The 14,273-nt window shown below is 44.2% G+C and overlaps 1 protein-coding gene across 6 annotated transcripts in view; it reads left to right on the top strand.

Annotated features, from left to right (window-relative positions):
• Positions 1 to 13,448, top strand: part of ENAH (ENAH actin regulator) — a 799,370-nt gene extending 785,922 nt beyond the window's left edge. For all 6 annotated transcript variants that reach the window (XM_086926161.1, XM_086926157.1, XM_086926158.1 and 3 more), the window contains one exon: positions 10,500 to 13,448. In XM_086926161.1, the coding sequence (XP_086782287.1) occupies positions 10,500 to 10,537 (38 nt within the window). In that variant the 3' untranslated portion in view covers positions 10,538 to 13,448. The remainder of the gene's footprint in view (positions 1 to 10,499) is intronic.
• The last annotated feature ends 825 nt before the right edge of the window (positions 13,449 to 14,273 follow it).

The following is a 14,273-nucleotide window of genomic DNA, read 5'->3' as shown; positions in this document are numbered from 1 at the left end:
GTGGAGGAAGGCAAGAACATGGCAAACTCCTGCCTCAAATCATCCCTGGATGCGGCAGACACATCCAACAGGCTCATGATGATTGGAATTACAGAAAGGAGGCATGCCTGGCTGAGAATTTCAGGTTTTAAGCCAGAAGTCCAGAATAATATTCTAAACACACCTTTCAATGGGGAAACGCTGTTCGGAGCGCCAGTAGATGAAAAACTGACGCAGCTGAAGGAGAATGAAATTGCAAGGTCCATGGAAGCGTTGCAGTTCAAGTTGGTATGAGAAAGGGCACCCCAACACGGAGACCAAATGGCAGAGGGGGCAACCAGCCTGGAACTTCACACCAGACATTCCAACAAACATACCAAGGCAACAACCAAGCGCAGCAGGATCAGCAACAGCAAACCTGGGCGATCGAATGGACGAGGGCAAACAAGAAGAGGGGGCCAGTAACCCACCTCAAAGTGACTCAGCTGCACCGACCGTGCCCACCCACCAACACATCTAGGGGATGGGGCACGACAAAAGACCCAAAAAACAATTACATGCACTCAAATCGGAGATCAACGAACATGTAACACTAGTATGAGGCAAACTAAAACACTTCTTCCAGGAGTGGAAGAAAATATCAGACAAATGGATACTGAACATCATACAGTTCGGTTACTGTATAGAACTGGAAAAGAAGCCACCAAACAGGAGAGGAAAAAGTATGGCGCACTCTGCAAAAGAACTCTCGCTCCTCCTACAGGAAGCACAAGAACTCCTCCACAAGGAGGCAATAGAAACAGTACCGTTCAAAGAAAGAAACAAGAGAGTGTACTCAAACTACTTCCTCGTACCAAAGATGGACAAAAGCTTAAGATCCATCCTGGACCTACGGTTCCTAAACCATTACATAAAGACTCAAAAATTCAAAATGACATCCCTACAGGAGGTTATTCCTCAGATAAGGGACGGAGACTTTATGTCCACCATAGACCTCCAAGACGCCTACCTTCACATTCCCATGAACAGACAACAAACATCTACTAAGATTTGCCATCAACAAAGCACACTACCAGGTCACAGCCCTAGCCTTCGGACTAAAATCCGCACCAAGGCTCTTCACAAAATGCCTCGCAGCCGTAGCAACGCACCTACTAAGGGAAGAGATTCATGTATACCCCTACGACGACGACTGACTAATAAAGGCAAGTTCCTACAAGCAATGCCAGCTTCTACATGCACAGCGGGTCACACAGATGCTGACAGAACTGGGATTCTCAATGCACTTGGGAAAATCCTCCATGAAACCAGAACAGGTGAAGATCTTCCTGGACGCACAGATCAACACCATTCAGAACAAGGTGTTCCCCAGCGACAAGAGAACACTTGCTCTGCTGAAGGAGACAAATCAATACCGGAAGGGGCAAGCTCGGACAGTGAGGACTGCGAGCAAAATCATGGGGATGATGGCATCCTGCATACACCTGGCCCCCAATATACTACTTCACATGAGACCATTCCAAGAATGGCTCCAACAACAATGGTCACAAGCTACAGGAAGTTGGGAAGATCTAGTGGTTGTAACACACTCAGTTCAAGAGGAGATAGCGTGGTGGAATAAAGACAACATAACAAGGGGGAAGCCTTTAACACCAACAAACCCAGCAGTGACCATCACCACAGACGCATCCCAGAGGGGATGGGGAGCACACATGAACCAGCTCCAGGTGAGGGGTCTGTGGACTCTAGCAGATGCGATCAGACATCAACTACCTGGAACTAAAGACCGTGTACCTTGCCCTAAAAGCCTTCCAGAAACAACAGTACAGGCAGAGAGTGTTGATACAAACCGACAACACAACAGCGATGTTCTACATCAACAAACAGGGAGGAACACAATCAGTAGCACTATCCAACCTAGCGCAGGAGATATGGAGATGGGCCATCCAACTAGAAATAGACCTCCTGGCAATTCACCTACCAGGAAAGGCAACGTGGAGGCAGACAGGCTCAGCAGAAAGACACCAGCATCCCACCAGTGGAAGCTCAATGCACAGGAAATGCAAAAGCTATTCAAGAAGTGGGGAACCCCAAAAATAGACCTGTTTGCAGCACACCAGAATGCGAAATGCCAATACTTTGCATACAGACGACGAGGGGAACAATCCCAGGGGAATGCCCTATGGATAAGCTGTCGAAGACATTTGCCTACGCTTTTCCCCCGATACAACTGATATAGAGTGCTCAGCAAATGCAGAACCAGCAAAATGACACTGATTCTGGTAGTGCCACAGTGAGCCAGACAGTCCTGGTTCTCACAAATAGTGGAGATGGCGCAGGGCCCACCAAACAAGTTCGCTAAAAGAAGAGACTTGCTTTCTATGCAAAACGGGGAGGTGCTTCACCCAGAGCTGGAGAGCCTCTGCCTAGCAGCCTGGTTCCTGAAGACGTAGAGTTTGCACACCTAAAACTCCCAGAGAGCACACTGCGGGTGGCAAGGAGGCCTACCACACGGAGGTGCTATGTGGCAAAATGGAAACGATTCACACAATGGTGCATCAGGGAAAAGCTACCCAATAGAAACACCAAGGAATCACCAGTGCTAAAATATGTAACACGCTTGCTTAAAACAAACCTAAGCTGTACCTCGCTGAGAGTACACCTAGCAGCCATAGTAGCCTACACAAGAGGGGAGCCTGGAAAAAGCTCCTTTACATCCCAGGTAGTAAAGAGATTCCTAGAAGGTGCTTTAAGGATGCCCCCCCCAGAGGATGCCGCCGCCGGCATGGAACCTTAATATAGTTCTAACAGAGCTTATGAAAGCGCCCTTTGAACCCATCCACAAGGCCTCACTACAGATGCTCATAATGAAGACAGCCTTTCTGGTAGCAATCCCCTCGCTACGCAGGGTAAGCGAGCTACAAGCGCTAACACTACAAGAACCCTACATTGAAATACACAATGACAGGGTGGTAATGAGAACAGACCCACACTTTGACGAAGGTGGTGTCAAGGTTTCATATGAACAAAACAATACAGATACCAAGTTTCTTTCAGAAACCATCCACAAGCGCGTAGAGGGCACTGAACACTCTGGATGTTAGAAGGGCAGTAATGCATTACATTGAAAGAACTAAAGATCACAGGAAAACAAAACAGTTCATGGTGTCCTTCGCAAGCAGTTTCCTGGGAAGACCAGTAACAAAAGGCACCATTGCACGATGGATCGCACAAACTATCCAATTCTGCCACAAGCAGGCAGGTCAAGAACTACTAGGAGCGGGCACAAGCCCACTCTACCAGGAAAAAAGGAGCAACAATGGCCTTCCTGGCAAACGCACCCATCCAAGACATCTGCCTGGCGGCAACATGGGATTCAGTGCACACGTTCACCAAGCACTACTGTGTGGATATATAAATGAACAAGGAAGCACAAGTAGGACAAAAAGTGCTTCGACCTATATTTGACCGCCAGCGTTCATCTTCCACCCAGCCGCTACAAAGTCTGTGCACAGCATAGTGATTCCAGAAAGATTCACGCTGCAAAACAAATAGTTTCTTACCTGTCGGTGTAGTCTTGCAGCTTGAAGACTTTCTGGATTCACTAGCGAGCCCACCCACCTCCGCCAGAAAGATGACACAGGAGGGGAATAATATATGAAGATTACAATCCGATTCTTTCAGAGACAAAATTACAGTTCCTTTAATTGAAAGGACGACTTGCGAAGAATGGAAAAGGATAAAACAAACCTGACACAAAAACATGAAAAAAAGAATCCGAAGATGGGAGCTACTGGGGGAAGCGTGCCAACATTACTGGAGGACACCAAATGGTGGGACGTCGACGCCCACCTGGGCTAAGAAAAAAAACCTTAAAAAATACTACGATTCTGGACCCAACCACTAGACCACTGAATAATGCACAGCACAGTGAATCCAGAAAGTCTTCAAGCTGCAAAACTACACCGACAGGTAAACTATTTGTTTTCACTCATGGTTTGCACTGTGTGACCCTGCCCCTACTGGCAATCTGTGTGGAATTTATATGTTGGTCCCTTAGGGTGGCATAAGCTATGCTGCAGCCCTTAGGGACCCTCTTTAGTACATCTGCCTTAGGTACCTGGAGTACCACTTACTAGGAACTTAGAGGGGTGCTAAAGTCCTTATCCAATTGTAGCACCATTAGACCATACCTTGTTTTATGGAGGCAGCACTGGGACTGAGGTCTGGTTGGTAAGCCTCAGTGCACGGTCAGTCGAAAATCAGCACCTAGTTGTTAAAAAGGGGGCGGGCGACTGCAACAAAAGCTCAGTTCCCTAAATGAGAACTGTGGCTGGATCTCTTCACCACAATCTAACTAACTGGAAAACTTTTGCATCCTTGAGTTTCCAAGAAGGCCCTCTAAGGAACTCGTTCAAGATAGTGGAGCATAAGACTCCTTAATGATGTTCTGAAGCAAAAGAATGACCAGGCCCAAATCAACCTTGTGCATCCAGATTAGGCAAGTGGTGTGTGGTACCTCGAACCTGTGAGCATGAGCATCTGTCTTGCGATCATGCTACCTCTTTAGGAGGAACCTGTCGCAGCAGCCTGACAAGGTTGTGCACCCGCAACCTGCACAATCTTCACATTCATGCATGGAGATGGAGCGCCGTCAGTTGACTGCATTTCATATTATTCAAGAAGATGTGGACGTCGTTCTGGCTGCCAGGCATTCTTCCCCAAAATCTATTGATGCCATATGCTGGGACAAGTTAGTAGCTTGTTGTGGCACCACAACACAGACCCATTATAGGCCAAGTTGTTGATGGTCTTCTGTTTGTTTTATATCTGGCCCGCCGAGGACTTGCATTGGGCACTGTTGAAGGTTATCTATTAGCCCTTTCAGCCTTTTACGAAACCAACCATCGTCATTTGAATCGCCCATTGTGGTGAGATTGCTAAAAGGTTTGACTTGTTTCCTCCAAAACCCTTTTTGTTGCTACAGTAGTATCTTAATTTGGTCTTCTCTTTCCTCGTGCACCATGTAGGAGGCTGGCTTAGTTAGCATATGCTACCCTTATGGTGATTTTAGTGGTATTTGATAACCTTAAAGCTCTCAAAGGAGTAGCTGTGGAGTGCAGCCTTAAAGCTTTTCTTGAAGTGTAAAGCAGCTTGGTTTACCACATTTGATCAAGAGTGTAGATTAGACGAGAGAAAGACCCGCACAGTGTTCATGAAAAAAAAGTATTTATTACACAACGCAATCACTATCACTTGGTATATCTTGTATCTTGAGATATCAATAATGCACATAAGAAAACTTCAAAGAAATTCGGTAAGTAGCACAAAAGTACACTGGTCTCTGGGGGGAGGGGAGAGACCAAACTATATACTAAATAAGTGTAATGTGAACTGCAAAGGAGGATGGGACTTTAGACCAAAGGACTTGAAAGATGTTGAGAAACCAGGAAAAACCCAAGGTAAGTACCCAGGAACCCCAAGGATGCTGTGTGCAGATTGGAAACACAGCAGCGTGTTCAATAAAAGTCAATAGAGAAGTTGTAGTTTTAAAGAATAAGGATCCTTCCCAGAGGATCCTGGAGAAACCCTTTGGAGGACCGAAGGTTGGAGACCCACCTGATTCTGCCCCAGGAACCATTACCTGCACCAGGGAAGTGGGGTGTATAGGGGTGAAGTGACGTCAGAACCTCTCATAGATGACAATTGGTGGCTGGAAAAAAAACCTCTGGAGAAGTCTGTAAAAAAAAAGGCCAGTGGAATCCAAGGGTGGATTCTTGAAGGTGAACCTTCAAGCATGGGGGACAAAGTCTATGCCACTCAGAAGTGACCAAGAGGCACGGAACTACAATGCCCACCTTTGGCAGGACATTCAGAAGAGTTCATGAGGACCTTGTTGCTGCTGATGCGAGGACCCAGCAACGCTGTGGAAGACCAGGAGCCGTGTCATATGTCTGTGTCCAGGTGGTCGGTATCCGGCAGGAGCACCAACAAGGCTTGTTTCCCGCAACTGGTATGGAAGCCGAAAAGATGCAATTGTAGGGACCAACAAGGTCCAAGGGACTTACCACGTGCAGGGGAGTCACAGCAGGTCCCATGCAAGCAGTGGAGCCCACCAAAGCAGAAGACGACCCTTGAGAAGAGGCACAGGCCGAAGGCACAGGAGTCGCACGAAGACCTCGGGCAGCCCATCAATGATGGAGGCACACAATGCAGGAGATGCAGGGAGGAGGCTGTTCGAGGGATGGGATAAGATGCTTGATGCTGGAGCTTCTTGTAGCCAAAGATCTCTGGAGTGCAGAGCGAACAAGCCTTGGCAACAAGAAGTCGATGGTGCGCACCAGGTTTGGACCCAGCGACTCCAAGGAATACTATCCTCCAAGTTGCAGGGAAGACAAGTCAGGCCTCTGGGAAGCCACAGATTCACCATCTGTATTGCTGAGCCTCGGGAAGTCCGTAGGACCACCGGGGCAGCAGAGCGGTCAGCTTTGATGCCGTGCCCCCAGATGCAGGGGAATGACTCCTTTACTCCAAGGGAGATTACTACAGATATCCTTGATGCCCACAAGTCCCTGATGAGCCTGAGAGGAGCAAAGACACAGACAAGACAATACTTGCAGAACAGCAAGACCAGGAGCAGCTACGAGTAGAATTATTTTTCAGGTTCAGTAGTGGGCTGAAAGATGCAGCACTGAGGTCTCTCCTGATAACAGGTGAGTAAATCGTAATTGTTTTTTGAGGAATTTTTTAAAGTTCCAAAACTCCATACTTAGAAGAATTTCCAAGTGAAACCAGTCAATGTTAGCCTATGGAAGGAAATTAAAGTTACTGTAAGTATGGTTAGAATTACTTTTCAGGATCAGTAGTGGGCTGAAAGATGCAGCACTGAGGTCTCTCCTGATAACAGGTGAGTAAATCGGAATTCGTAGTTCGGCTGATTTTAGAGGAATATTTGTACGTTTCAAAAATACACTTGAAAATTTTCTGGTGAAAACCACACAATAGATTCCTATGGAAGGAAATACAAGTTACTAGTAAGTACGCTTAGATTTACTTTTCAGGGTCCATACTGGGCTCAAAGATGCAATACTGACGTCTCTCGTGATAACAGGTGAGTAAATCGGAATTCGTAGTTCCATTGATTTTAGAGGAATATTGTGCTCAATAGTGAAGGAAGGGGGCGGGGCCTGAGGTAACATGTGTGCAAGCACACCCTGTGGCACGTTTTAGATTAGGGAATTAATTCCTCTTCTATCCTGAGGTCCCCTGTGAGCCAACTAGCCCACCAGGTACCTCCAGTATGTGCCAGGCAGCTGTGTTTCAGAGAAGTGTTCAAAGGGCACGCCCCCTTTTTACAACACTCTGCAACGCAGCTCCGTGGCGCTTAATGGAGGTACCTGTTGCACTAGTTTGCCCCTAGGGGACCTCTGGATTGAAGAGGAATTAATTCCCCAACTTAAAACGCGCCACATGGCATGTTTGCACACATCACCTCAAGCCCCGCCCCCTACCTTCACCACTGTGCAAACACGACCCGTAGCGCGTTCTAAGTTAGGGGATTAAGTCCACTTGCATACTGGTTGTCCCTGGAGGCCAACTAGCCCACCAGAGAGGTTTAAAAAGGGCATGGCCTCATTACACCTCTCTGCAACGCAGCCCCCTGGCGCGTTTACAGAGGGGGAACTAACACCCCTTGCATACTGGGGGTCCCTGGGGGCCAACTAGCCCACCAGGAAGCTCCAGTATGTGCCAGGGGGCTTCGTTGCACAGAGGTGTAATCAGGCCCCACCCCTTTTTACACCTCTCTGCAAGGCAGCCCCCTGGCATGTTTGCAAAGGGGGAACTAATTCCCCTTGCATACTGGGAATCCCTGGGGGCCAACTAGCCCACCAGGAACCTCCAGTATGCGCCAAAGGGCTGCGTTGCAGAGAGGTGTAATGAGGCCCGCCCTTTTTTTACACCTCTCTGCAACGCAGTCCCCTGGGCGTTTGCAGACAAAACTTTAAGGGAAATTTTGGGGGGCCTTGGGGGACCCCCTGAGCAGGCCTAGGGGGTCAGGGTGTTTCTACCCTGCCCCCTTTTCTTCGTTTTCACCTTTGTTTCCCTGTTTTCTTGTGACTCGGTTCTACTGTGGCACAAGATGGCTGCCAACACTTCCTGGTTCGGAGTGTTGACAGACAGTTGACAGCCAATCGGCATGCAGCTCGTGCTTGTAATTGTACGCGTACGGTACTTCGTCTCTAGAGATCGCTATGATTTTACTTTTGATTTTCTAAGGAACTACTGAACGGATTTACACCATTTAACAAATAGAACAATCTGCGAACCCAACTCTACCTTTTTGCCAAATTTGGTGTAATTCCGTTCAGCCGTTCGGGCTGTAGCCCTGGCTAAAGGTCGCAATGGAAATTGCATGGGGAAAACACGTTTTTGGACCCCCCTTTTTTTCTCGCCCCCCACTTTACGAATCACCCCCAAACTATCAGGGAAGGAGCAGAGCAGGCCATTTTCTTGGAGAATTTAGCTCAGATTCGTCCACCAGCGCCAACGTTATTCCAAATGGAATGTTGTAGATTTCCTATGGAAACTAGGTACTAACTATATCTACCTACTGGCGACCAAGGTGGTTACTTCTTTCCACATTGGCCAAACCATCACTGTGCCTACCTTCTTTCCGCCTCCGTATCCTTTGAAAGAGGAAGAGGCTCCACCGTCTGGATCCAAACGCACGTTTTTCTTTTACTTTGATCGCACCAAACAATTCCGCGTGAACTACCAGCTCTTTGTTGGTTACGTGGGCGCTAAGAAAGGTCTGGCCCTGCATAAACAGACCATCTCCAGGTTGGTCATTTTGTTGGTCATTTTGTGTATCAAAGCCTGCTATTCTTTGGCAAAGAAGGAGCCTCCAGTGGGGCTGCGTGCGATTCCACCAGGGCGACATCAGCTACTACTGCTTTGGGACGAGGAGTCCCCATAAATGCCATCTGTCGGGCAGCTAAGTGGGCATCGCTGCACACGTTCACCAAACACTACTGTCTCGACAGTCCAGTCCGGAGAGACTGCTTCTTTGGCCGTTTAGTTCTCCAGGACTTTCTGGTGTGAACTTGGTTCGCAGACCCACCCCCTGGGTTGTTATTTCTGGGGTATCTATTCTAAGGTATGGAAACGATAACAGTTTTTTTTCAGATGAACCAGTTACCTTCCTTCGTGTGAACAAGAGTACTTGGTACTCGAAACGCGTCGCTTGGAAGGTTAACAATAAAAATAACATCTTGCCTGAAGCCGAGGGGTCCGTCTCTTTCGCCACGTCCCGTTGAGGTCTGAGGAATTGGTTCGTATATATATATATATATATATATATATATATATCGGGTGCAGCGACGAATTCCCAACCAGCACCAAGGAAGCAGACACGAGCCCAGAGTATGTGCAAAAAAGCAAGTAGCGTTTATTCTTTCATGAGTCCGCCATAATGCGTTTCACCACCGGGGTGGCTTGATCACATATATATCAATCATCGGTTAGTTATAGATTCCTTACCGCCCCAACCATCCTCCCCGAACTTGTTCTAGGGTTAAGGACTTCCTTTCAGGGCCCTAGTTTTGTGCACCAGTGGTCAGTGGCATGGCTCTGCGCTTCTGGTGTGGAAAGTAGTGTAGAGATATGACGTCCACGCGCAAGGGTGGCGTCTATGTAGCTACTGCGACGTCATCTCGGTAACCACGACGCAGACTAAGAACGCAGACTTGACAGACGCCACCTTCCGACGCGCAGGGGTACTGCAGATGATAAACTTTCCAGACTTAAGAAAAACTATTTGGTGCCAGTTTCACAAATTGTTCTGTACTTGTGTATAACCAGACTTCTATAGCTAGTTCACCCCGGACCCCAAAGCTTCATATGTAGCATGTCACAAAATTTCTAAAGAAGGCAAGTTGTGTTTTAAACAGGTATCCTTGGTTCACAAGTAGACCGTCCAGGGGCTTCCTGTTTCCGTGGCAAAGAATGGTTGCTGTCTAACTTTTATGTTCTTTGGGCAGAGTGGGTATAAAATCACAAATCCTACCTGGTGGTGGTAGAGCCCGATAAATAGCAAATTGGGTGTATGAGACATGCTAGTATGCAGCAGCAACCTTACTGTTTAAACATCAAATCTTACACCATTTAGTCATTGAATGTGTTACTTTATAAGATTGTGGTCATCTTTTTGGTTTGCCCATTTGGTAGCACAGAATTCTATACTAGCAAACAGGAAGAATAAAAGTGGCTATAATTCTTGATGGCATTTCATTGCTTTTTCGTTTTAACTATGTCACCTCATGGCATCGGTAAATTCTACTCTTTTCAAAGATTGGTTGTTTTCACAATGTGGGCTAAAAATAAAATTATGTATGAAGTGATAGTAAATATTTAAAATAAGTTTCACTATAAACTACATAATTCAGGAGGAAAAACAGAACTCGAGTGGGTATTTTTGTATATTTTCAATGAACTAATATATATTTTTCTTTTGTTAATAGCAATCAGGCAGGAACTGAGCAAGTCAAATACTGCATAGGAGCCTAGGACTGAACTGCCATTTTGGCGTGTCTTTAAACGGACTTCATTTTGTAAGCCGGTAGAGGAAAACAGAAGATCGATGTCCCACAAGTTGGAAGACACATTCTAGGAACTTTCAAAGACATCACTCCGGTGATGTGCCATTTCCTTCATAGTTTGCTGCTTTTTCTGACCTTTCAAACCAGTGGAAAAGAGTCTTAACATTACTGTAATGATTATGCAGAAATTCCTTTGACTGTCAAAGCAGAGCATTTGAATAATCTCATGTCAAGATAAATTGCACATATTTTAGATTTTTTTTTTAAAGATCTAGCAAGAAAAGCCTTTAATAGAGGGATTTAGCAAGTTCTACTGTTGTGTTCTGCAAGTGTATCTCAGGTTTGTCTTCCTATTCGGTATTAATTTCAGAGATATCAGAATTTAGACCATATCACTTGTAACTAGTTCAAACACAAATATTGAATTATTGGGTTGCTTACAGAATAAGCAGAAGAAGGTGTCCTAGAAATTGATATTGCACATTCTAGTTTTTGGAAAATTTTATAGGAGCTCACTCTAGTTTACCTTCAAGTAATACAGAAATAAATTGCAAATATAGTATTTGATTTATCAGCATAAAATGCCCTCCCAAAGTGTTCCTAGATTAATAGCCGAATGTAAATTATTCATCCATAGTAAGTCTACATTTTCAGGATACAGGCTTCATTTATGCATGTGGGCGTTTTTGTACTCTGCACAATCACCACTGTTTTGAGCTCAGAAAAACATGCATGTCACATGTTAACTTTTTATTTTACACTTTTATACGTCCATTAATATAGGGTGGAAGGTGCTAGTTAAGTCTATGATTTCATACTGCTGGGTTTTGCTAAAACATTTTTCTTTCTCATTGATTACATGCATGACTATTGAGTTCAAGGATCTAGAATTTCTTGGTAATCGAGTTAGTGCCATTAGGTCCATAGACATCCTGTATCAGCTATTCATATTTTCATTTTACGTTCAGATAAGTTACTTGTTAATATAAATTCTTATTGCTGTGCCCCATATAGATCTTCAACTTGTTCAAGTTGATACCGGTGAAGAACAGTCAAAATTATTAGAGCAGAGTAGCGTGAAAGAATGTTCCAATGTGGTTTACAGATTACCGTTTGAGGATCGTCCTTCTGCTTCTCATTTTTACCAGTCACTGAAGTCTGATAATATATACATGTGGCAGTTACTGACAGATGTACTACACCTGCCATTCTACGTCCAGGCGTCACTGTACAAAACAGGCTGTTCCTTTTGTCCAGGAGACCTACTTTATGCTGTTGGTTTTGTAAAGCGAGGGCAGCAACTTGAGATTGTGGGCCGTCCCTTCTAAGAGTGATGACAATGCTCAAGCGATGGAAAGGTTTTCCTGCTCACCTGGTACCAAAATTAATCAAGGCCCTCATCTACGCTCTGGTTGAAAAAAGAAAACGAGATTCCTTCAAGTCAGATCAAGTAGCCTTTTGATGTTCGGATCGGCATAGCATTTGGTGCACGTTGGATTATGCAGACCTACAATAGTGCCATATTTGCTTGTGATCTGTGTTGATTTCTTCTTAGACTAATTTCCCCGGTTGTTTCAGAGGAATGTTTCATCAAAAATTTTCTGTACACGCTAGATAACGTGCAGCTTCACGCACAGGACAACATTTACATAGCATATCCTGGAAAGTGCTGGTCACCAAAGCAAATCGACAGCAGTTGCTGCTTTTGGAAAAGCGGCTGAACAAGGAAGCTTCTCCTATTGAATGTTTCCCTGTTTTTGTGGCATATTGAATGAATTCCAGGACAAGACTGTATTGAAAGTATGATCTACATTGGAAATGCAAACCAACTCCAGCATAGACAGCCTATTCCAAAAACTGTTTAATGTTCTGCATGGTACAACACGAAGGCATTCTCAACAAATGCAGCAAGCTTGTAAAGTACTTTCACTTTAAAAGAAAACAAAATATGGAGGCATTTTTATCTCTTGTAAATGTAACTTTATTTAGGCAAACATTTCAATGTTAAGGAAATTTACCCTTGTCAGAAATCATGTTCGATTTTTCTCATAAAAAATGTTAGATTAGCCGAAAAGGCATGACATGGGTATAAGCAGTCCAAAGTTAGACAGGTGATTGAACTCCTAAATCTTTAATGAAACTGGTTTATGCACTAAACGTTTTGTGCCTTGGTCTAAAATTAACATGATTTTTTTCATTTTTTCTTTTTTTAAGGATGTAGGAAATGTTTTCAAGTCACTTTTACATCTGTTTTACTTTGTCACAAATTGCTGAACCCTTCAGATTTTGGCTCGTGCGTGACTGTAGCGGGGAGTCTCTGGTAGAACTTAATCTGAAAAATATGATTTCTATCCCGTTGGCAGTTGTCATTTGTCGGAGATTTCAGTTATTAAAAAGAACAGCAAATGCTAACACGTTTTCTGTTACAATTGAAAAGTTTGATAAAAAGTACTGGTGGGAAGATTTTTTTGTATGTTGGGATATCTTACTATTGATAGTTTAGGAGATCCTTTCCAATTCTAGGAAGGTACTACTTTCCTCAACACTGTGATCTGAGCTGTGATAAATCTATATTATACACGAGTGGCTAAAAAAACCATTGCAATCAAGCTGAATGTATAAATCTTGAGTGCTGGTGCTGAAATCTTTGTCTTTATCATGATTTCCAAATGTCATTGTTACAATATTTTAAACCATCAGTGTCAATTAGGTTTATGGAACACTAACGAATGTTGAATTTTCATGCATTTGATTTACTTTGTTTTTTTTTACTTCCTCCCAATTCATCTCTGCTATTTTTATCATGTTTCATTTAACATTTCTTACATGCTAACTTTGTTTTGAGCGAATGAAATAAAATTGCAATATATACTTGTTGCCACAATTTGTTTGTTCAGATTTGGGAAACAGTATCTCTCGATTGCCCTCGATTTCCCATGCTGGGATTTGCTGAATGTGAAAAGAGATGCCTAAAGTCTATGGTTTCACCATTAAGTTATTAATGGCAGTATTTTCTAATTCTGAACAAAGACGTTTCATAGAGTTAATAAAAAAAGAATGTAAACTATGAAAATGTAACTTTCATGAATGAACATAATTGTACATAAATTTAGAAGACAACTGGCTATAATATCTTTGTTGGATCTGCTTCTTTCTCTTGATTTGTATGTATGCTAGCAGCCACACAATTCTTTGAGTAGATGCCCAATTAGAACTTGCTGATGTAATCTTATGTTTTCCTTTTCTATACTGTATGTTTCATGCACCCATTCTTTACTGCCACAAGTCCAGGGACATATTACCTGGTTGGAAAGAACCACCCATCAATAGACCAACTGTTCTGTTTATGAACGTAGTTGGTAGTCCTGGGTGTTACTTACTGAACCCTTTCCTAAAACTGCGAACGCCTAGTTGGCACTTTCTGTGCAAGCAGAGTTGAAATGACCTACGATCCTTAAATATAATTTTGGGTTGTTGTACCTTAATCCATTAGAGCATGTTCGAATATTTTACAGCTAAAAAGCTTAGACGTTTGTCATGCAAGTTCACTGGAGCCTAGGGGTCTAGGTTGGGGGTAGCTGGGAGATTGACTAGTAGTGCTGTTGTTCCTGGAACCTCAGTAATCCGATACTATTAGCAAGGTCTGTGAACTGAATGATTATTCTTGGAGGGGGAAGTGAGATATAGTGTCAGGTA

The sequence above is a fragment of the Lissotriton vulgaris genome, chromosome 6, assembly GCF_964263255.1.
Source record: "Lissotriton vulgaris chromosome 6, aLisVul1.2, whole genome shotgun sequence".
In the NCBI taxonomy this organism is placed as follows: Eukaryota; Metazoa; Chordata; class Amphibia; order Caudata; family Salamandridae; genus Lissotriton; species Lissotriton vulgaris.
The sequence above is the reverse complement of the archived record's forward strand: the minus strand, read 5'-3'. Positions and strand labels throughout refer to the sequence as shown.